Source organism: Camponotus vicinus, unplaced genomic scaffold, assembly GCF_025532165.1.
Source record: "Camponotus vicinus isolate PSW18456_S1 unplaced genomic scaffold, iyCamVici1.0 SCAF_3, whole genome shotgun sequence".
In the NCBI taxonomy this organism is placed as follows: Eukaryota; Metazoa; Arthropoda; class Insecta; order Hymenoptera; family Formicidae; genus Camponotus; species Camponotus vicinus.
Window position 1 is genome coordinate 328,742 of NW_028141967.1, and position 21,911 is coordinate 350,652.

General features: G+C 35.5%; 3 protein-coding genes and 1 long non-coding RNA gene across 10 annotated transcripts; 2 read left to right on the forward strand and 2 right to left on the reverse strand.

Moving 5' to 3' along the window:
* Positions 1-404: 404 nt before the first annotated feature.
* On the forward strand, positions 405-6,292 carry LOC145967784 (tetratricopeptide repeat protein 21B). 3 transcript variants are annotated; one of them, XM_083092732.1, is made up of 12 exons: positions 405-631; positions 705-908; positions 992-1,058; positions 1,173-2,374; positions 2,479-2,733; positions 2,807-3,525; positions 3,662-3,978; positions 4,249-4,583; positions 4,798-5,005; positions 5,087-5,400; positions 5,493-5,886; positions 5,992-6,292. In XM_083092732.1, exons 4-12 carry the CDS (start codon positions 1,220-1,222, stop codon positions 6,228-6,230), a joined length of 3,936 nt encoding a protein of 1,311 aa, XP_082948858.1. In that variant the 5' UTR covers positions 405-631; positions 705-908; positions 992-1,058; positions 1,173-1,219; the 3' UTR covers positions 6,231-6,292. The 3 variants fall into 3 exon arrangements, with proteins under 3 accessions (XP_082948858.1, XP_082948859.1, XP_082948860.1); XM_083092733.1 differs by having other exon boundaries at positions 809-908; XM_083092734.1 differs by having other exon boundaries at positions 845-908.
* Lovit (loss of visual transmission) lies at positions 5,998-12,666 on the reverse strand. 4 transcript variants are annotated; one of them, XM_083092739.1, is made up of 9 exons: positions 12,566-12,666; positions 9,704-10,052; positions 8,858-9,120; positions 8,512-8,769; positions 7,943-8,193; positions 7,744-7,863; positions 7,515-7,670; positions 7,030-7,269; positions 5,998-6,920 (listed from the first exon to the last, which is right to left on the reverse strand). In XM_083092739.1, the coding sequence occupies exons 2-9, from the start codon at positions 9,901-9,903 to the stop codon at positions 6,522-6,524; spliced, it is 1,887 nt and encodes a 628-aa protein (XP_082948865.1). In that variant the 5' UTR covers positions 9,904-10,052; positions 12,566-12,666; the 3' UTR covers positions 5,998-6,521. The 4 variants fall into 4 exon arrangements, with proteins under 4 accessions (XP_082948865.1, XP_082948867.1, XP_082948863.1 ...); XM_083092741.1 differs by lacking the exon at positions 12,566-12,666 and adding an exon at positions 10,476-10,680; XM_083092737.1 differs by lacking the exon at positions 12,566-12,666 and adding an exon at positions 10,386-10,680.
* Positions 10,438-21,713, forward strand: LOC145967787 (synaptic vesicle glycoprotein 2B-like). Of its 2 annotated transcripts, XM_083092742.1 has the most exons (16): positions 10,438-10,729; positions 10,876-11,139; positions 11,931-12,196; positions 12,970-13,138; positions 13,640-13,903; positions 17,332-17,765; positions 18,011-18,067; positions 18,156-18,317; positions 18,649-18,811; positions 19,062-19,183; positions 19,256-19,494; positions 19,812-20,038; positions 20,240-20,457; positions 20,839-20,998; positions 21,070-21,197; positions 21,536-21,713. In XM_083092742.1, exons 6-16 carry the CDS (start codon positions 17,762-17,764, stop codon positions 21,589-21,591), a joined length of 1,536 nt encoding a protein of 511 aa, XP_082948868.1. In that variant the 5' UTR covers positions 10,438-10,729; positions 10,876-11,139; positions 11,931-12,196; positions 12,970-13,138; positions 13,640-13,903; positions 17,332-17,761; the 3' UTR covers positions 21,592-21,713. The 2 variants fall into 2 exon arrangements, with proteins under 2 accessions (XP_082948868.1, XP_082948869.1); XM_083092743.1 differs by lacking the exons at positions 10,438-10,729; positions 10,876-11,139; positions 11,931-12,196; ... (2 more) ...; positions 17,332-17,765; positions 18,011-18,067 and having other exon boundaries at positions 18,284-18,405.
* LOC145967788 (uncharacterized) lies at positions 15,203-18,368 on the reverse strand. The gene is made up of 3 exons (XR_014437557.1): positions 17,991-18,368; positions 17,272-17,830; positions 15,203-16,102 (listed from the first exon to the last, which is right to left on the reverse strand). It is a non-coding gene; the product is annotated as an uncharacterized LOC145967788 (long non-coding RNA).
* Positions 21,714-21,911: the final 198 nt, after the last annotated feature.

Consider the following 21,911-nt stretch of genomic DNA (forward strand, 5'->3'; position numbering starts at 1 on the left):
TGCGAAATGTGAAAATAATAAATAATTGTAATTGGTACAAGACATAATTGAAACAAATATTGACAACAATATAATCAGATATTATATAAATTAACATATAAAATTCTAATAAGATAATTATATATAATTATTTAAATCTTGTATTATATGTATATAATATAATCAGACTTTTTAAATAGTTTTTATAAATTTCTATTCATTCTAAGTGGCGCTTTGAGAATTTTATGACAACTATACAAATAAAATTGATTTTTATTTTCACAATAATTTAAGCATATATTTAGAACAAAATATATTTCAATATTGATAATATTTGCAAAAATTATCAAAAAAAGAATTATTATAATTTGAAGGACTGCCGATAATGCAGATCTTTGCAACACTTGTAGTGGTTGCTACGGCAACAACTGTTGTCAACAGATATAACCTGTATTTTTGTTTGTCACGATTCTGTATCATTATATCAATATATTAATATTGCGGTAATAGTCGAACAAATAAATGGGAATTGCTACATTCAAATCATGGCCGGTTTCGTTGAAGCAAGCAAACTGATGAAAAGATTCCAAATATGTAATTGTCACTTCTTGTTGAATATAAAGGCCAAAGTTCAACATGATTCTCAACCAAGGTATGAAAGTTGTAAATTGAAAATTAAATGCAAAATACTTTCAAGTGTTTGTGAAAATTTGTATATGTTTTAGACTTATCAGCATTTACATATGCTGGTAAACAATTATTACATATTAAGATGCGAGAATACCTACAAAAGTATTTATTGTGCAGTAAAAAATTCTGACTTTTAAAGGAACACTCTGTTGGTCTACATCGTATTTTTGTCTAGATTCAACAAGTCTGGATTCTATTATTGACGAGATTCTGAATATTTAAAATTCTAATGATTCAATGTGAGTTTTTTAAAACTGAATTACTACTCAATTTATATGTAATTAAATGTTTAAAAATTATTAATTCTTAATTTTTAATTTAGAATGCTCCAAGATTTACCAAGAAAATGAATTTAAGATATTAAGGGTTTTAAAAAGAAAAAGGATAATGTAAGTTTTAAGTTTTTTTTTTAATCTATATTATTGGACATCTTTATATTTAAATATATTCAATAGTTTATAGAAAGCAAGAAATTTGTTTTATCCATCTATATTTTATTTCAGAATTGGTTCAAAAATTTATTATTATGAATTATAAAGGGATATAAAACATGGACAAAATGGAAGAAACAGAATACATAGCTTTAATCGAATGGCATTGTCGCCAGCATTATTACAATAGCATGCTAACTAGTGCCAAACAAGCGCGCGATGCTTATCCAGGTAGTGAGCGATTGAAGCTTCTACTCTGCCTAGCATACGTCCTTGTTGGCAAGAATCACGAGGCTATCAAAGAGAGTTCGAGCTTGCTAAACTATGCAGACTTTACATTACCGGTGTTACTCGTACAAAACGTGGCGCTGGTTGATGCAGAGCGTAGCATCGTGACTCAGATGGAAAATAGAATACGAGATGAGCGCAGGAAAGCTTCCTTCGTCGCATTGTACCTCGCAGCATCCGTATTATTTCTCGCTCGCCGTGCGGACAAAGCAAAAGAATACGCGGACCGAGCATACAAGTTGAAACCTACGAATATCAATGTTCTACTTATTAAGGGATGGCTAGAGTGTAGTTTGAGGTCCAGCACAGGCAGTTTGGAAGCAGAAAGCTTCTTCGATTCGGTCTTAAAGGAAGAACCGAGAAACTTGAGCGCATTACTGGGTTCTGCAAAGATGAAACAGCATACTGGAAAATATTCCGATGCCATCGCGATATTGAACTCTCTTATCGTGCGTTATCCTAAGCTGCCGTTACCGCTCATAGAGAAGATGAAATGTTTGTTAGCCGCGAAAGATTGGGAACAGGTACTAGAAATGGTGAACCGAGTGCTATCAATTGAATCAAATAATCTAGACGCCATCAAGACGAGCTCAGTTGTGGCTCTCTGCAGAGACGGCAATCCTAGCGAGGGTTTGCCGCAGTTGCAGTTGTTTCTGCGCAACTTGCTACTCGCTGAACCGAAGAACGAATTCTTACTGATCAAAAATCTACGCTTGTTTTCCGGTATCGCATTCCAAGATCACGGAATCCTATCGGAACTAGCGCGAATGGCTGAAAAGATGTTACATGCGATATCGTCGAGCAACGCAGAGTTGATGGCAGAGCTGGGTGATCTACATGTTGCGCTGGGCAATGTTAAGGATGCCGAGCGCTGGTACAAAAACGCCATTCGTGCGGATCAATCCTCCTTCGTAGCACTCATGGGACTGGCTCACTGCCAGTTGCTGGAGGGATCCGCAGAGGATCTAGAACAGGCGCGCCAACAGGTAAATGGATATGTTTAAAAATAATTTTTCTAATTAAATATAAGAAGTAGATAACACTGATCAAATAAATGTTAAAAGATTATTCTGCATGTTATATTTTGTAGGTGGAAATCTTGATGGAGATACAACCGCATTCGACGAATGTACGGCTGTTATTTATGTCCGCGAAGATTGCCTCCAATGAAGACAATGTTAAAGCATTCGGCTATCTCGATGCGGCGGCAAACGTTTTATTGAAGAATTGCGAGGGTCTTGTCTATGGCTATGAGTATCTTAGCGAGCTTAAACCGGACTTATGTCTCGAGATTGCAAAGCAGCGGTTGATATATTCTTTGAACAAATCACCGATGAGCGATGAAGTAATTATTCTGCTTAATAAAGTTTGGTTTTATGTCGATCTGTTTTTTATTTAATTCTAAACTTTTTAAACAGGGTAGTGCAATAAAAAAAGAACCGACCATTCGTTTGCTAGAACAGTTAGTGGAGGCCTGTCCGGGTTCCAGCGTAGCTTTATTATTGCTCAGCAAAGCCAGAATGCAGAGCGGCGATTACGAGGGCGCATTGACTTTGCTGAGAAGATTGTTGGATACAGTGGAACCATCCAACGCGCAAGCACATCTCACAATGGCTCAGATCCTGGCATATCAGGGCAAGTACCAGCTCGCCTCGCAGAGCCTAGAAGTTGGCCTGAGTTATAATTTTAAGATTCGGGACGAGCCAGTCTACCATCTGATCATTGGTATGGTACAGCGACAAACTGGCGACTTGGAGAATTGCATTAAGAGCTGTCAGATGGCCATGTCATTAGCTAAATTGAGTGGCAGTGCCAACAGGAAATCCGACATGTCCGCGTCAGATCGAGCGACATTATATCTGGAATTGATCACAGCGTACAGTAAGGCAAGACGGTTCGCCGAGGCATTGGCTCTCGTCGAGGAAGCGAAGATGAATCTCGCCGGCACTGCCGAGCTAGAAAGAGTTACCATCAGTACTGCCGACATTTACCTGGACATGGGAGAATTGGAGAACGCTGTTGACTGCTTGCAAAATATCTATCCAGGACAACCATATTATTTGCAGGCGCACACTAAACTTGCCGAAATCAACTTAAATTACAGGAAAGATCGTCAGGCGTTCGCGAAATGTTTCAGGTATAGAAACTTTGATTTGCATTATTTTTATTAATGTATAAAATTTATATTTAAAATAAAAATTTACTATTACTATTTCTATATATTATACTACTTAAAATTTACTATTATATTACTATCGTAATATATTTTTTAGAGAATTGGTAGAACATTGTCCTGGGTCGAAAACGTACAGCATGTTAGGTAACGCTTACATGTCCATACAAGAACCCGAAAGAGCGATAGAGGCATATGAGCAGGCACTCTCACAGAATCCGGTCGACAAGGTAGACATTGCGAATAAAATGGGTAAAGCACTCGTCAAAGCACATCAATATGCGAAAGCAATCAATTATTACAAGGACATAGTAAAACAGGACAATTGTACCACTCTGAAATTAGATTTAGCCAAGTTGTACATGAAGATGAAACAATACGACAAAGCGGAAGCAACCTTGGTACAAGAGTTACAAGGTAATTTCTTAAAACTGATACAAGTTAACTTATAATAACTATAATGATATCAATAATATCGATACATCAATAATTAATAATATAAATCTATTTAACTAAAATGTACTTATAATATATGTACTTAATATATAAATTTAATATAAAATTACTTTAATTTAATTGTGTTTCTACTTCATATTTGTTATATAAAAATGTAGTAATTAACTTTATGTGATATAATTTAATGAAAGTAGAATTATTGTGTGTGTAATTTTATATTTTATTACTTAGATAAGCGAAGCGATTCTGATATGCAGAGTTTGGAAACGCGAGGACAGGAGTTGCTATTACTCGCGAAAGTGCGTGAGAAATCGGGAAACATTAAAGGCGCGTTACTTACCTTAAAAGAAGCCAAGGATAATCAACACAGATACATTCAGCGTCTTACCATTTCACCGGATGTCACAGATCAGAAACACGCGCTGGCAAATATTTGTCTGACGATGGCCGATTATGCATCAAGCTTGCGTAATTACGACGAAGCCATCGTGTATTACAAAGAGGCGCTGACTTATAAACATACGGACATGAACGCTCTGCTCTCTTTGGCGAAACTATATATGCAGGTGAATAAATAAATGATGTTTCGTTAGATTCTAAAAAATATCTTGACTGTTATAAATTGATGTCTCGATCTTTAATGGAAATATTAACAGAAAAATTTATTGAATAGGCGGAAGAGAGCCTTTATTTTCTTTTTATTAAATTATTAAATTATTATTGTCTAGTCTTGATTTTTGATAGAAAAATATTAATGTAAGTGAATTTTTTTTATATTAGATGAATAATTTAGACCGGTGTGCGCAAAATTGTTCCATTTTGTTGAACGCTGATCCTAACAACGAGGCCGCCTCCGTAATGATGGCGGATCTCGCGTTCCGAAAGGTGGATTTTGAAACCGCGGCATTCCACTTTCGACAACTACTGATGCGCCAACCCACTTATTGGACTGCTTTAGCGAGATTGATAGAGGTGTCGCGTAGAACAGGTTTTGTAAATTTTTTAAAAACCTCATTCTCTTTTGTTTTATTTTTGACATACAATTAATAGTAATTAATTATTGTTGTAGGTGCTATGGATGATCTTGATGAGTGGTTGCAACGTGCTCAGACCGCGATGGGTGCCGGTAATGTGGAAGCTGGCTATTACTATTGCGCCGGATTGCTGGATTGGCGAATGGGTAAGTTGAATTCTGCTCTTCGTAACTTCAATTTCGCGCGACGCGACCCGGAGTGGGGCCAGCAGGCGATCTACAATATGATCGAGATTTGTCTGGATCCCGACGATGATACCACATTATCGAACGAAGCATTCAACGACGAAGATGCAGAGTATCAGGACTCGAGGACGATGGCTTTGAGAACGGCCTATCGATTGCTTCAGGTTTTGATTATTTTTTAACTTTTAAAACTTTATTCTGTTTGTGTTCTCAATAATTTAAATATCTATTACACTTTTCAAATATATTATTCTAGGAATTAAATCCGAAAGGAAGCCCTCATGAGGAACTGACTCACAAGCTTCTCAGCAACTTTTTTCTGCTGGCTACCAAACAAAAGTCTAACATTGAGAAAGCCTTGCAGGATTGTACCGCTTTAGCTAGTCAAGATACTTTGCGGGACCACGTAGGACCCGCACTCGGCATGGCCACCGCTCACATCCTATTGAAGCAAACGCCACGCGCTCGTAATCATTTGAAACGCGTCAGCAAAAATGTCTGGACATTCGAAGATGCCGAGTATCTGGAACGTTGCTGGTTACTGTTGGCGGACATCTACGTGCAATCCAGCAAATATGAGTTGGCGAATGAGCTGTTGAAGCGGGTGTTGCAGCATAATGCCACTTGTGTACGAGCTCACGAGCTGTCAGGTTAAGACAAATTAAAACATATATAATAGAAATTATAAAATAGAAATAGAAATTATTATCATATTTTAATTATCTAAAATAAATCGCGATAAATATAATTTCCAGGTTACATCGCCGAGAAGGATCAGAATTATCGAGAAGCGGCGACGAGATACGCCCAGGCTTGGAAATGCGGTGGTAAAACAAAACTATCGATCGGTTACAAACTGGCCTACTGCTGCCTTAAGGCAAAGGCTTACGCTGAAGCTATTGATGCGTGCAACGAAGTATTGAAACAGAACGCGGATTATCCGAGGATCAGAAAGGACATTTTGGAGAAATGTATCAATAATCTTCGCACGTGAAATGTGTACATTGGATTTATACATTGATCGTTTATTTATTACATGTTACATGTTATATATTATATGCACATCCGTCCTTTTAATTCCGTCCGTTAATTAATCAAGTTATACACCAGTTTAAAGGGAATATTTAGATAATTAAAATATATAATACAATAGTGTGTAATATTTGAAACACTTGGCTGTTTCATATAATGATAATTAACAGTTTATTAGTAAAATATAATTGGCAAGATGAAACGATTAAGCTATCTTAACGTCCAAAATTTTGATCGGTCGACGAACCAAGATTCATAAGTCAAGGTACATGATCCGCGTAGCACAAGCTGCGCCGCACATCGCCAGAATACTGGCCACATATACTACCGCCGCAGTGGAACCTGTGAGGCTGACGATTGTACCCAGGCAACAAGACAGCAAGAATTGCGCTAGGAACACCATAGAAGAGACGATGGCAATGTCGGTTCCCAGTCCACGTACAAAACCGCCAGACACCGCATCGCCCTCGTCGCTCGTAAGGGCGAAGGTCGAGGACGTATGATAGTGTGCTACCAGTAGATACGGCATAGTAAACAATGTAGAATACATGACGCCGGCAGTCCATGAGAAAACGATGACGCCGACCTGGTGTTTCGTCAGGGCCATCAGGAGCATGCCGACGCTATAGAAAAGTAGCCCATAGATGTAAACCTAGATATTTTTATATAAATATTATTCTTTGCCAGATATGGAGATTTGTGTGCCTTTCGAATGTAGAGTTAATCATCAGTACTGGTTTCGATTAAGCGGAGCTTTATACCTTACGCGCACGAAAACGCTCAATCAGCCGCTCAATGATAAGCGAGTAGCACGAACAGGACAACGAATACATAGACATTCCCCAGCATCCGAATCGCACTCCTTCCTCGTAGAGCTCCCGTTCGTCGGTATCCGCGGGTGCCCGCGGATTTCCGCCATACACTGCTTCGCCCACGAAATCCGTGAAGTATAGGGAGTAACACACGTGTGCCATCCAACAGAAGAGATTCGTCAAACACACCTGGCGACCGAAGGTTTACGATAAATCATGTAAAATCTTCAAGATAAATCAACATCAGAAAGATTCATGAGATCTTTTGATTAAATATTTGCTCGAAATAAAAAGAGAATTGGAAAACGGTACATGTTTTTTAATTATATAAAAAATTGTAATTTATATATTAATATGAAATATTAATGTATATTATTAAGAAAGGAAAAAAAGAGGAAGATACAAATTATTTTTCAGATATTTGACTTATATACCTGACGAAGACTATGTGGCATATAGACGATTGACAAAAGATACTCCTTTAGGGTTGCTCTAGGATTTGTTTCATTTTCGAAGCCATAGTTGACGTGACTACCTTTGAAAACTGGCTCTTCAGAATGATCGGAGAGTTGCGGGTCGGGGACAAATTCCTTGATTGATAATTCGAGAATGAAATATACTGAGGTAAATATACTATTAAACATTAATAATTTATGACTTTACTTCCGTCTTCGGAGGTTCTGCCTCGCATTCAACATCGAGGGCACCGTATGTCTTCGACTCGTGGATGATCTTTTCGCGCTCGTCTTGCTTATTCTCCGTCCCTTGGATTTCTCTCGATGTCTGTAACGTAAACGGAAAAAATCTCGAAACTTTACATATTTCGCAAAACAATAAAACACTACGTAAAAGTAAAATCCACCTTCGACTCTTCCGTCTGCCTGTACTGATCTCTCTCGAGTATCTCGAGTGGAATCTCCTTGAAGCTGGTGATTGTGCATATGACACAAACGACGAAGATAATTGTGATCAGAGTGAAGGTCACCTGCACATGTCCACCCAGCATAACACCGAGCGAAGTGGCGTCCCAATTGATGCCGCCCAAACCGTAACCCATGAAGCCTCCCAAGCCCGCCATTATGGTGAATGTGCTTAAGCCTTTAGCATGATCCTCTGAACATTTTAGATGTTAATAGAATTAAATTTACATTTTAAAAACATGTATTTGTGTGAGTTCGTTAAAAGATAAGCGAAGAGTTATAGTTATTAGTTAGAGAATAGTTATTAGTTTGATTTAAAACAAAAATTAAAGAGATACTTTTAAAAACACTTAAAAATGAGATTAAGAAAATAAATTGGCTCGCTAAATATATAATAATTAAATTATGCCTTTCATATCTGCATATTTAAAAAAAAGAAGATTGTATTTGTGTGCTTTTAATTGTAGACTCGCATCAAATCAAATTTATAGAAAATATCTGAGTACCTTACCGGGTATAGTGACATCGAGGAGATAGGCTCTCGCGGGGCTCTGACAAGCGTCAGCGTCAAAGTCGAGTAGCACCGTGCCGAGAATCGTGAAGAGGATACCCCAGGAGTGCGAGGAAGCCCTTTCAATGGATTCAGAGGCCTCCTTCTCGGCCAGCTTTGCCGTTATGCGATGTCCAAGGGGAATCGTCTCGTTTGTATCAAATGGTGTGTCGCCGAATACGTAGCCAATGTGTTCGCCGTTCGGCACCAGAATCAGGCCTGCAAGAAATTCATTTATTTTAGAGCACACATATATAATCCTCTGTATCATCTTTTAATACCGAAACATGCCAAACTTGCGACTTGCCTATGAAAACTCCGAGGGCCAGTAGAAGAATGAAGGGTCGTCTCCTGCCATGCTTGAGTTTACAACGGTCGCTTATACTGCCGAGGATAGGCGTCACAAAGAAGCCCACAAGAGGACTCAATGCCCACACCAGTGTCATACGCTGATGATCGACACCGATCTTCAATAGCGTCGGCGAAACGAAGGCAGTTTCCGCCGCGTACGAAAACTCAATCCCCATCACGGCCGTCGAAATTCGAATCAATTCGGCACGGGTCTTCCTCCTGAGATTGTTAAAAAAATCCCGTAAAATCCCGTAAAATTCTGCCATATTATTACAATTATTGCTTTACATCGCGTAGGTAGAACTCTTTACACTTCCTAATATATATACACATATATTTTTAATATATAGAGAAGATACATTAAGATAATTGCAGTTAAGAAAGTTGTATTATTATTAACTAACTGTTTATGATTATTTTGAATTATTCGTCTTAAAAGATGAAAATAAAGATTCCATGTATATATCACAATTTACACGAATATAACTCCATTAAAAAAATATAGAATATAGAAATATATAAGAATAAATTAAAAATATATTAAGTGATATATTAAAAACATATATATATATATTAAACTAAATAAGCTCTCTTTATACAGCTTCGAAAATATTAATACTAAAATATTATAGAAATCAATCTATCCCTTTCTCTCTCTTTCTCTTTAATATTTTGGAAATTAATATGCATTTGATTAGATGCACATGAAAGAACAATAATTATATATAATTATAATGTTGTACATTGATTTTATGTTTATATCAAATACTCTCTCTGTTGCAGTATATCGAATTCTTTTCACCTGTAAATATGAGAATAGTCTTCCAACGTGCGTTCCAGCTTAGGCGGCCCTCGCAGATGATGCCTCAGTCCATCCAGACCTTGATCCAAATTCAGACCGTTTTTCCATTCCTTCCACGCGCCCCATCGTTCTTTGATGGCTTCGCGGACATCGTGAATTCTACCCGCGAATCCCTCATACTCGTGTAACTTGTCCACCATGATCGATCTTTATTTCGAGCGATACAGGATGAATGATACAATAAGGGGGCACTCGATAGTATCGGGATACATTATCCCTCAAAAAGATGATCAAACAACAATTTTCATATTCTTTCTTTCTCGCGTATAAATGTCATCACAAATGTCAGCTGTAAGAAATAATGTTATTAATCACATTTATATTTGCACTTATTAAAAAGAATCTTTAAAAAATATAATTAAAGACGATCCTGAAAAAATATATAATATGCTAAATTTCGTAATTTTATTTAATTATTATTATACGTTATTATGCGTAACGTTATTATGTGTAATTTAATCGTAATTGATAATTTTTTATTTATTTTCTAACAAGTCACAAATTAATCTTGAAATTAATCTTAAAATCATAATTAAAGTATTTTATTTTAATTTCGTAGGAAAGATTATACATAAATATAATTGATATTATTATGTAATGTATCATTACATATATAAATTACATTAATTCTTTTTTTCAGAAGATTCGACAATTTAACAATATTTTATTGCGCACTATCATCTGTATGTAATTCAAATAATAAGATAAGCACGAATGACTGTCAGTCTAAATTGTCCTAAATCATCGATGCTATTTTGGCAAAAACAGGACGAATTGTTTGCGAGTCGTCTGGACCACATCGCGATCGACTGGCGCGAGAAAACTCGGACACGGACGCGGACGCGGACGGACGAGGGACGACTAGTCGGCGAGCAAACACGAAAGCTCGAGAAATGCCCGCGCAATCTCGGACAGGCATTCACAGATTGCGTTCTTGACTGAGCTTCTCATGTACAGACTAGCACAGTTTGTTTTCTCCGAAAACATAATATATTTTAATTTATTATATAATATGTTATAATAATATTTTTTATAAAATATATGTTATAATATTATGTGTTTTATATACATTTTATATTATGATAAAATTGATACTAACAATTTAATTGCAGGAACAATTATGCGTCAATATAGGCATCTCTAAACAAATCATATATCCGGAAATAGTTTTATGGGATTCATATTTGAAGAATACAGGAAAGCAAAATTTCTCTTATAACTTTTATTATTTTATCACAATTTTTCAATTATGAAAGAAAAGATCTTTTGCCAATATCGCGGCAAGAGCGAACCTCTGCCTGTGCCAGCAAAAATCGAAAGATTCTTCGCCGTTGCAATTTTCTTCGTAGTAGGAGGTTTACGCGATGTCCAATAAGGTAGGAACATCTTTCTCGGAGCGCAATCCGATTACCGTGTAAATACGTCTGAAATGGAGTAAATACGAGGGTCCGTTTGTTTCGTTGTTTTTCGTTCTCTCTGCCTCGTTAGGTAAATAAATTATGGAAAGGAAAATGAAAAGAGACACGGATGAGAATGAGTTTTATAGGGACAATAGGATCGATACAGTTTATCGCCTAATACGCAGCTTCGACCAAGGCCATTCACGCAACGAAAGCCCGGCGTTTTGTAGGTCTTCGTGGCTGCTTCGCACTAGATATCACGGATGAAGACGAAGATGCCTTAACAGTGTCTCAATCTTCTGGATCTTCTCTTAGAATGTTGATTGCCGCCGCAAAATTAAACCAAAAGACATGCGCCTTAGAAGCTTTTAAAAATTCTCTTTTTTATTTTTCTCTTATTTATCTTTCTCTTATTTTCTCTTATTTATTTTTATATTGTCCGTAAAAAACTCTTGAAAAATGTGCAACGCAATCTCAGTCTGCAACTTGTCTCATTTCTTTCGTACAAGAATAAGGGATAAAATTTTTTGTATATATTTACAAGGTCTACTTTCTAGAAAACTCAATTTTGAAAAATTATTAATGTAGTCAACAAGGTAACAAAGTTTAAAAACTAAAATATACATTTATGTGGATAACGATTTTGCTTTCTCTTTCTTTCTCATATATACATATACACGCGTACGTTCTATTCTTTTTTGAATTTTTCAATCTCCGTGTAATTTTTACAGAAATCTAAAGTCTAAAATCAATCCGTAATGTTTCAGAAATAATAAGCCGCGAGTTTATTTCTTCCCGAAGGACGGAGAGAGAGAGAAGCCGATTGAAACCACCCATCTCCCATCGGCCTTTTGAAAGAACGCGGACTATCGCAGGATACAATTTCCTCGCAGGAAATTACGTCTACAAGTCAGGAGAGCGCTTTGCGCTATTTTCTACGCGCTTTAAAGCACATGCGAGAGATCGATATTCATTGTCGTCACCACGTTGCTGATATAAACGATGGTGTCAAATGTCCGAGAAAAAAAAATATGTCAGTATTGAAAAAGTTACTTTATAAAAAAAAAACCGTTACTCAAAAATGAAATTGAGTTTTTAAACAAATAGTAAAAACTATAAATTTTTATTATTTGTTAAAAACTGTTATAAAACCAAGTTACATATAAAATGCACACACATTTACATACACATATACACACATATAAAAGATTTTTTAATGAAAATGAAAATAAAGTAAAAAAATTAAAATTAAAATTAAAAAAGATTTTTTTATTTTTTTTTAATAGAATCGTAATGACCACAATGTTAACAAAATTTGCAGAATGTATGCATATATCGCTACCTGCCATGTCACTCTGGCCGATGACACAATAGAGTCGCAATTAATAGTTTTCGTTCATACCTTGCTTGTTCTAATTAAGGCATCTCGAATGTCTCGTTACCCGTCAATCACTAATACAGAGCCGGCGAAAGAGAAGGGCCATTTTTAGAAGCAGGAAAGCCTTTATATTTCTTGCAAGAAAGGATTTTAACAATTATATATTTTTAGATCATATTTATTTGTCAATTTATTAAAAAAGTTAATGCACACATCTTTAATCTATATTTATTTAGCAATTAATCAAAAGAGTTGTATTTTTAAGTCAATGATATAATGATATTTTTCTAACTGAAAGTACACAAAAGGTCATCGAGACTTTATCTGCATAAATAAAAAAGACTTAACAGTTTTTCGATGTATTTTTAGTCAGAATAATTTTATTACAATAAAAAAGTAATTTTACTAATTCTTTCTATACATTTTAGGAAGTTGTGATCCTGCATATGCTTTTACAATTTCTTCATCGCACATGCAGCTTAAGAGATGTCTAGCCAACGTTTAAGTTACAAACTATTAGATGTTAAAACTAAGTGCGCTTTATCCTTTGTTCTCCTTTATCTCTCCTTGCGATGGAATTATTTTCAACTTATCCAGGTAATCTTTAATCAAGACACTTATCTAAACAATGACACAATTATCAATCATTAACACTTACAATTAGATTAAATAGATAAGACAAAATTAGATAAGACTTGAAATTAAAAAAAAAAACGAATCAGTATTTATATATTTATTTATTTTCTTTCACTTTCAATTTGAAAGAGATAACTTGGGAGATTAACGATTTAACGGGTTTTTTTTTTATTTTACTCATCGCAAGTTGTCATTATATGTGATACAAGATATACGTGTATATCTATTCCATTCATATTGCGTATATTTTTCAAGTGAGACAAAAATCAGATTGTCAATCCCTTTCTCTTTCGGACAGTTAATCAATAATGACTGCATCTTTTTCTTTATCTAGAGAGTTTTTCTATTCTCTTTTTAGAGAAATCGAATCGGTAATTTTATTTAAAAGAAAACTTTAATAAAAAGAACGACTGAGATTTTCTGGCTTGATTTTTACAATAACGTAATCTGTTGATTCTTTAGAGGAGGCCTCTATCGTGGCGCTGAAAAATCTATCGTCGACCCTGCGCGTTTCCTTGCCATTGGCCCATATTCATCCAAATATCGCGCTCGTACTCAAAGCAGTAAAGGTCGCGGCCGCCGAAAGTGGTGAAGTGCCGAGGCCGCTGTCACCTGTGAAAGGACATCGCGTCCCGTCGACGAGACGATCCCGAAGAGCGTTCCGTGGTTCCGTACGTCAAGATCGACAGCTCTCGCGCTCTCTTCGGCGTGATACTTGTGATGAGGGTGAGAGATGCGTTTCTGTTCCGCTTATGTTGCTATTTCAAATAATATCGAATTTGAAAATAGGGGTCTATATTTGTATTCTTGAAATTTCGAAACAATTGGAAAAATATATGAGCTGACAAACTTGCGATAAGCATACTGAACGTCAGATATATTTTTTATAAATTTAAAGGGGAAATATATATAACAAAATTTTATTTATAATAAAAATCTACAAGTTTTTTCATATATTTTAATTATGATAATAAATTGTTTTATCGCCAAATTACCAAATATACACAAGTATTAAATCAAATATTTATAATAAAAAGAGATTTTCTTTACAGAAAATAATAGTAATAAAGTAAATAAAAATTGTTAAAACGTTAAAGGGTTGGTATTAAAAATTCTAGATGGTCTTTTACGACAATATTTACTATCAAACAATATTTACCGAAAATATCAAAAAGATTCAAAAGTGCGGAAAGAAATACAACGATATGTCTTACCGATATGATAATGAAATGATAATCAGAGAAGAGCAATCTTTACCATGGTAACGATCATATTACGAAGGATTTATTTTCGCACTACCAACGACCGGATAATTCCCTCTCTCTCCCGCTCTCTCTCTTTCTCTCTCTCGGCGACGTATCGCGATTATGCTTTGTATTTTCCCGATTAATTACATCATCGTGCAATTAGTAGATAACATGATTAATCAATCGTTCCAAAATGATGGAAATTGTCGTTATCGGTTTAAATTTAAACAGTGCGTCATCGAATAATCGTAATCGCAGCATGCATCTACGTCGATACCATCTATTTTTGGTTTTCCTACTCGTGATCGCAATCGAATACATCGCACGTGTCCATCGTGTGTTTGTAATGCGTGTTTGTCAACACCAAGTGTCATACGGATCGATCGATTGATTAGAGTTAAATTCCCATCTTATTCTCAAGCATTAAAATCAGACCACGAATATGATTCTGATATATTTTCGATGCCAAAAAAATCAATTTTTTTCCTTACACATATCCTTTAAAGTTTCATCAATCTTATGTAACCTCCCATAAATATCTCCCATAAATAAGAATGTTAAATTTTAATGTCTCCCATTAAAGTCTAAAAACATAATGTGAAATATTACACGATAAAGAAAATGCATTTAAGTCAAATATAAATTAAATGCATTTATAATCAAAAATATATATAATTATACATAAAATATGTCCATTTACATGTTCTTTTTCTTCTATATAATAAATAATTTTTGCATCTTTTTTTTAGAAAAAGTGAAATTTGAACGAGTGAGGAAAATGATTAATAAAAATTTGATTATATGTATGGATGTTTTTCTCGGAAAAGGAAACAAGGAACTGGAGAAACTAAAAAGACTGTTTTGATATTTTCTCGACGAAAAGTCGGAACAAAGTTTCAAGACTATCGACTTTAGTTGAGAATTAAAAGATATAGCACGGTAATCAAAAAAATGAAAATCTGAATAACACTCGACTTGGAATAAGAAGACGATGACTAAAGTTCCTCGATTCGAAATTGAGATTTATTCTCTAATCTTTAAGTCAGCGTGTAAAATGAATCGTCTCTTCACGGATCGACAAATAAAATCTTACGCCACCAAATGTGCAGGCGCGTTATCGCTCGCGAATAAATGACAGATATTGCACGTTGAACTGACTCATAAGTATGAAATAATTACGTTTCTTTCATATAAGAAAAAACGCAATTATTTCATACTTATATTACGTTGTTTTCGTGTATCGCGCCTTATCGTGGAAAATTCCATAAATTCGGGAGTAATCGCGTATAGATAGGCGATAGAGGAATGTGTAAGTAGGACGGCATTTGAACACTTCCCTATCGGCTACCACGACCACCGATTGTCACAGATAAATTTGCTGTTTACCAAGAAGAGAACGCGGGACAAACAAATAACGCGTAAGAAACGGGAGCGCGAAGATCCCTCACGTGTCATGATTTTAAGCCGGGTGATATTTTTTTCTCAAACATCACGAAACACGAGCTTTATTTTTTTTTCTTTACGAGTATCGTAAGTCATCGGCGTATCACGCTGTCACGTTCAAGGAGCGTGACGCTCTATAAAACTTCGTGCGGATGACTTCGACGTTGTGTTCGGTGATCCCGCGAAATCCCAGATGATTTGGTAGAAATTCCCAAGAGTTACCTCATCCGTAATTCTGCAAAATTGACGAGATTTAGAAAGTAATTGATTATTCTCGTTATATTGATTTATCACCTTTGTAATCTTGAAACATACTCTTGCATATAGATTATAATCTTTCACTTCTATATTTGACGTCTTTAAGAATCATTTTCAGATACAATGGCGATAAAATAATTAATTATCATATAATATTAATTTTATATACATATACGATAATTACTTATTACGTAATCGATAAAAAATATTTGCCCAATAAATATACTTTTAATTATCTTGCTAAAGAATAATTGTCTTCTATCTCGTGTTTTCAAGAATTGTAAAGAGCTCGTTAAAACAAATTCTAATATAATGTATAAAAATGAATAAATAATTAATTGGTAGATTAAATATCGTGAAAAAATATAGTCTCACGAACTAATTATATACATATATATAATGATTAATAGCAAACATCAATTTATGACTAATATATATGACATTTGAAAATTTGATATGAAAGATTGATATCATGTTGATGCTGCAAAAGACGTGATCTCTCGTTGTATCTTATCACAGTTAAAGCCCGAATAAATTGATGACGTAACAAACGCATGTCACATGTACGACATAATTTTACGTGAAATTACGACGAATAATGACAATCAAATAAACTGACTTCCGCGTACTCGAATCATAAATTAGATGTGTACGTGTCGCGTCATAAATATAACAATCATTTCGTATTAGACATTTCGTTATACGTACGTTCGTTACGTAACAGTCGCGTCGAGAATCAACGAAAATACCCCATAAGTGATAGAGAAAAAAATGCATTTCATTAATTAATATTAGAAGAAAAAAACAAAAAGATAAGATATAAATAGACCCTCCAGGCAATGAAATATTCAAATACATTTCGTTTTTTTATATAAAATCTCTTCAATATTTCTTCACACGACTTTATCAATAATATATATCATCGGAAAACACGTGTTTAATTTGTACAATTACAAATTAAACACGTGTTTTCCGATGATATATATTATTTATAAAGTCGTGTGAAAGAATGCGTAGGAAAAAAATAAATTAGAAACATAAATTTATATTTAATCTAATTTTAAATTAAATTATGTCATTGTCAAAATTTTTCTCTCATCTTTTATCTCCTTCTTCTTTTTAGTTATAGTTCAATTTTTTCCATACCGTTGAATTACAATTTTTTGTCACGATTTATTATTTGAAAAATCGTAAAATTTCCCAAAGTGCCCCTCTCCTCGCGAAGGCGGATGATATCTTATCTGGAACCAGGCTCAAGCTTGCTCCGGAAATCAAGGTGTGCGCGCCGCCGATTCATGGATCATTCGCTCGATCGCGTCCGTACAAGTAAGGGCTACTCATCGAAATCTCCTCTTCCTTCTTCCTCTCGAAGATTTCAATTCGCAAGTTGTCGTCCTCGATCGGCGCGGATTGCATTAGACGGATAACGTACAAACAGGAGGTGGGTGGAATTCGCGGCAGCGACGCCGGCAGGATACCACCTTTTGTTCACCAATGAACGCGGAGCTTCGTCAGGAAGAATATCGTGGCAATTGCAACAACATCAGGAAGCGACAGCATTGCGACGGCACATCCCCGAAAGAGAATCTCCGGCGCGCGAGCACCTTCAGGACGTCCAGCGACTTGAGCGGCGATCATGGGTGAGGTTTCTCCGGTGGTTCTAAGAGATTGCTCGTTTTCAAACAATTCTAAATTATTCAAAGACCTAGAGGGAAATTAGAAATGATTGATTTATTATTGATCGTTAATTAATTCATGTATTCGTGAATTCAAAATTTTATGCAAAAATTATGGGAAACATTTTCTTAAAATATTGTTAATTTATTTTATTTGTTTAATTACTTATTTAATTATGTATGACTTACGCTTATCTTTTCTATTGCAGGACTCGACTTCCTGGCAGACGGAGGTGCCGACTTCGAGCATGCAATCACCGTAACAGGCAAGAAATTCATCCAAGATTTTAAAGAATGAACTCGCGTTCACAAAATTATTTATATCACAATTTTATTAATATCCATCCTTGTTAGGTTTCGGGAGATTTCACTATATGCTGCTGGCCATCTGCGGCCTGATCTACATGGACACGGCGATCGGCGTGACGATACTCTCGTTCGTGCTCCCGGCGGCGCAATGCGACCTAGAGATGGACTCCACCGCGAAAGGTTGGCTGACCGCCTCTCCGATGCTAGGTCGGTGTCCGGATGTCACTCTTTTACACTGAATCAGTAAAAGTATCACTGATTGAAGTAGAGCAACGCGAGATTTTATCGAAGATCAGTGAGTATTTCGTTGATCTTCAGTGAAAATACTCATAGTCTGCTCCTCCGTTTCGTTATTTGATGGCAGTAAGATTTCATCGAAAAATTAGTCGTTATCGTTAACTTTTCTCAGTGAAATTTCAGACTGCTTACAGTATACTATATTTATAACTAAAATTTATCGATGACAATATACTGATTCCATTTAAAAAGATTTATTATTAGGAGAAATTTATTTATAAATTGAAATATACTCTGACAGGTATGGTGATCGGCTCGTATATATGGGGATGCCTGGCTGACACAAAGGGCAGGAAGATTGTATTAATTGCTACATTGTTGATGGACGGTATCGTGGGCGTCGCATCCTCGTTCGTTCAGTATTTTTGGGTATTCGTGATCTTCCGGTTCTTCAATGGATTCGCGTTAGTGTCTGCAAAATCACTCTCCCTTGATCTTGATTTCGATTTTTTTTTTTTAAATGATCATTTATTTCAATCTTTTGTTGAAGAATATTAGTTTAAAAAAAATATTACTTTTGAATTCGTCAGAAAATTTGCACATGTATCATTAGAAAATCGAAATTAAGATCTTGCACATCTGATATATAAAAGAGACATCTTGTCAGATACTTTATGTTGTTTTTAAATATTAACGAAAAGTTTCGGTCATCAGCGTGACCGGAGCCATGGGCATTTGCTTCCCGTACCTCGGAGAATTTCAACCCACAAAGTACCGCGAGCGCGTTCTCTGCTGGATGGAAATGTTCTGGACGGTCGGTGTGATAGTCCTACCGCGTAAGTATCTTACATCTCCCGTTAATCCTTTCGTTAAGCTCTCTTTGAAGACACGGTCGAATCGTTTTCCAGTGATCGCTTGGCTAATCATCCCCATGGACTTTACGTACGTGACCGAGACGTTTTACTTCAAATCCTGGAATCTCTTCGTCGCGCTTTGCGCCCTGCCATCGCTCATGCTCGGCCTGTGGCTCTTCGCCTTTCCGGAGAGCCCCAAATTCTTATTGGAGTGCGGTGAAGCCGATTCTGCCCTCGAGGTGTTCAAATGGATCTACTCGCGAAACACCGGCGCCGATCCTGACACCTATCCGGTAACAGTACTTTAATTCTTAACTTTATAATAAAAATAATAAATATTTTCTCTATTTTAGGTAAAGTAAGTCTTTAGATAAAGTCCTCAGATGTGATTTTAAATTCTCTTATGCTTCCCTAATTCAGGAAATGATAATCAAGATATTAATGCACATCTAAATTTCTTACTCGGGACCGTTTTACAAGTAATTACAGAGTAACAGTATTAAATATTTTAATCAAATATATTTAATAAACATTAAGAGACTGTTAAATAAATAAGATATATTACTTTGCAAGATATTTAACGAATTTTTTTTCCTTTTTCTCGCTTCAGGTGAAATGTCTACAAGAGAAAACGAAGCATCAGGATAAGAGCACCAGATCACTAAAGCTGCACAAACGGAAGGACCTGAAGGTCCTCTTCACGGAAATACGAGATCTGACGAGGGCACTTTGTAAGCCGCCTTATTTGCGCAACACGGTGCTCGCCTGCGCTATTCAATTCGGCCTCACCAGCAGCTATTACACTCTAATGGTTTGGTTCCCCGAATTATTCACCAGGTAATCTCTCCGCCAGGATTTTCTTAAATCGAAAAATTTTTTTTATACGTAACACAATTACAAAGAAAGAAAATACGTGTGTGATTAGATATTCAAAATATCAAAGTTCAAAAATATAAAAAACATCTCAAATTTTTTTCTTTATTGATTTAATATTTTGGTGCCAATCAATTATTCTTATGTTGTACGTTCTCCTAATAGATTCGAACAGTTCGAACACGCGAGACCCGGTGAGACCACATCGGTGTGCATAGTGTCTGCTTTACCGGACAATGGGACCTTGTTCGATCCTTATGGTTGCGATACGATAATCGCATCCTCCGTTTATTTGCATACCGTGTATATCGGCGTGGCATGTATCCCTGGCTCCATTATTCTACCCATTTTTATACACAAATTGGGAGCGAAATTCTTCCTGAGTGAGTGACAAATTATGTGAGCTTAGATTTAAGATTAAAAGCCAAATTAAGAAATAAGAGTTCCGACTCTTTCAATATTCGAGCTGATCTTAATTTTTTAATGTCTACTCAAGTCTTGTAAAATAAATTCTTTGAGAATTCTTTAATTTTTCCAAAAGAAAAAATTCTGGAGAAATTTTAGTTCTTTTGCGAGATAGTAGATATTTATTTTTGAAACTAAATCAGAACAGATTTTCGATTAAATTCTAATAATTAAGATTATTTCAATTTTTAAAAAACTATTATATAACCATTTTTATTAATATTAAATCATAAATTTTTTCATAAAATAATTAGAATCTTAATAATTTCGAATTTCTTTAAATGAAACGTCTGTTTCAGTCGTGTCATTGGTGGTTTCCGGCGCGGTGACAGTAGGTTTTTATTATGTGGTGAACTCGACGCAGAATCTGATATTTTCCTGCGTGTTCGAGGCTCTTACATCCCTTGGGATCTCTTTAGTTTATTGCGTGATCGTCGACATGTTTCCGACGAATCTCAGGTGAGCCAACCGAGTTCTCATTATTTCCAATTAACAAAAATACTTATTAATCCAATATTATTCTCTTTCAGAGTAATGGCGGCTGCTTTATCGCTAACAATGGGTCGGCTAGGCGCTTTGGTTGGCAACCTGGTGTTCGGTTATCTGATCGATTTAGCCTGTGCGATTCCTATCGTGCTGTTCGCCGTGTTTCTGTTTGGTAAGAACTTTTTCAAATTCTAATATGGGTCTAAATTTTCAAATCCCTTTTTTATAAACATTTTTAATCTCTATAAAAATTATCCAAGTTTTTTTCCATCTTTTAATAATCTTTTAATAATCATCTTTTAATAATATAATTGAGGTATTAAATTTAAGACTAAATGATACTAATGATATTATCTGCTTAAATTCTAAATTCTTTACTTGTTTAATTTTTTCGTTGTGATCGGGATTTCGAGGAGATCGGATCTAAATCAAGATGCTGAGATTCTAAGATGTTCAATGAATAATTCAAATTATTCTCGAATATTCAAATATAATTAAATCGATTTTCAGTCTGTGGTCTCTTGTCGTTCCTGCTACCAAAAACTGGGAAGGAAACTCTGGAATAATAGAGGGAGAGTCTTTCGAGCTAATTTGCGCGTTTTGCTCGGATGACTCGAGGAATCTGTGGCTTGGACCTCTTTCTTTAGTTTCATTATTTATTAATAAATTTATTTGTAAAAAAAAGAAATCACATATATTTTATTTTCGAAGGTGATGTGCGAACGAAACCTAAGCAAGCGTAATAAAGAAGTTCGTAATAAAGAAGTGTACAAGTATACAATAGAAGTATACAAGTAGTATACAATAATGATATTCTATGAATTTGTTTCATGAAAAGGATCTGGTTTTTAATCTTTTGATCTTTTGACATAGTATATGCTGCTGA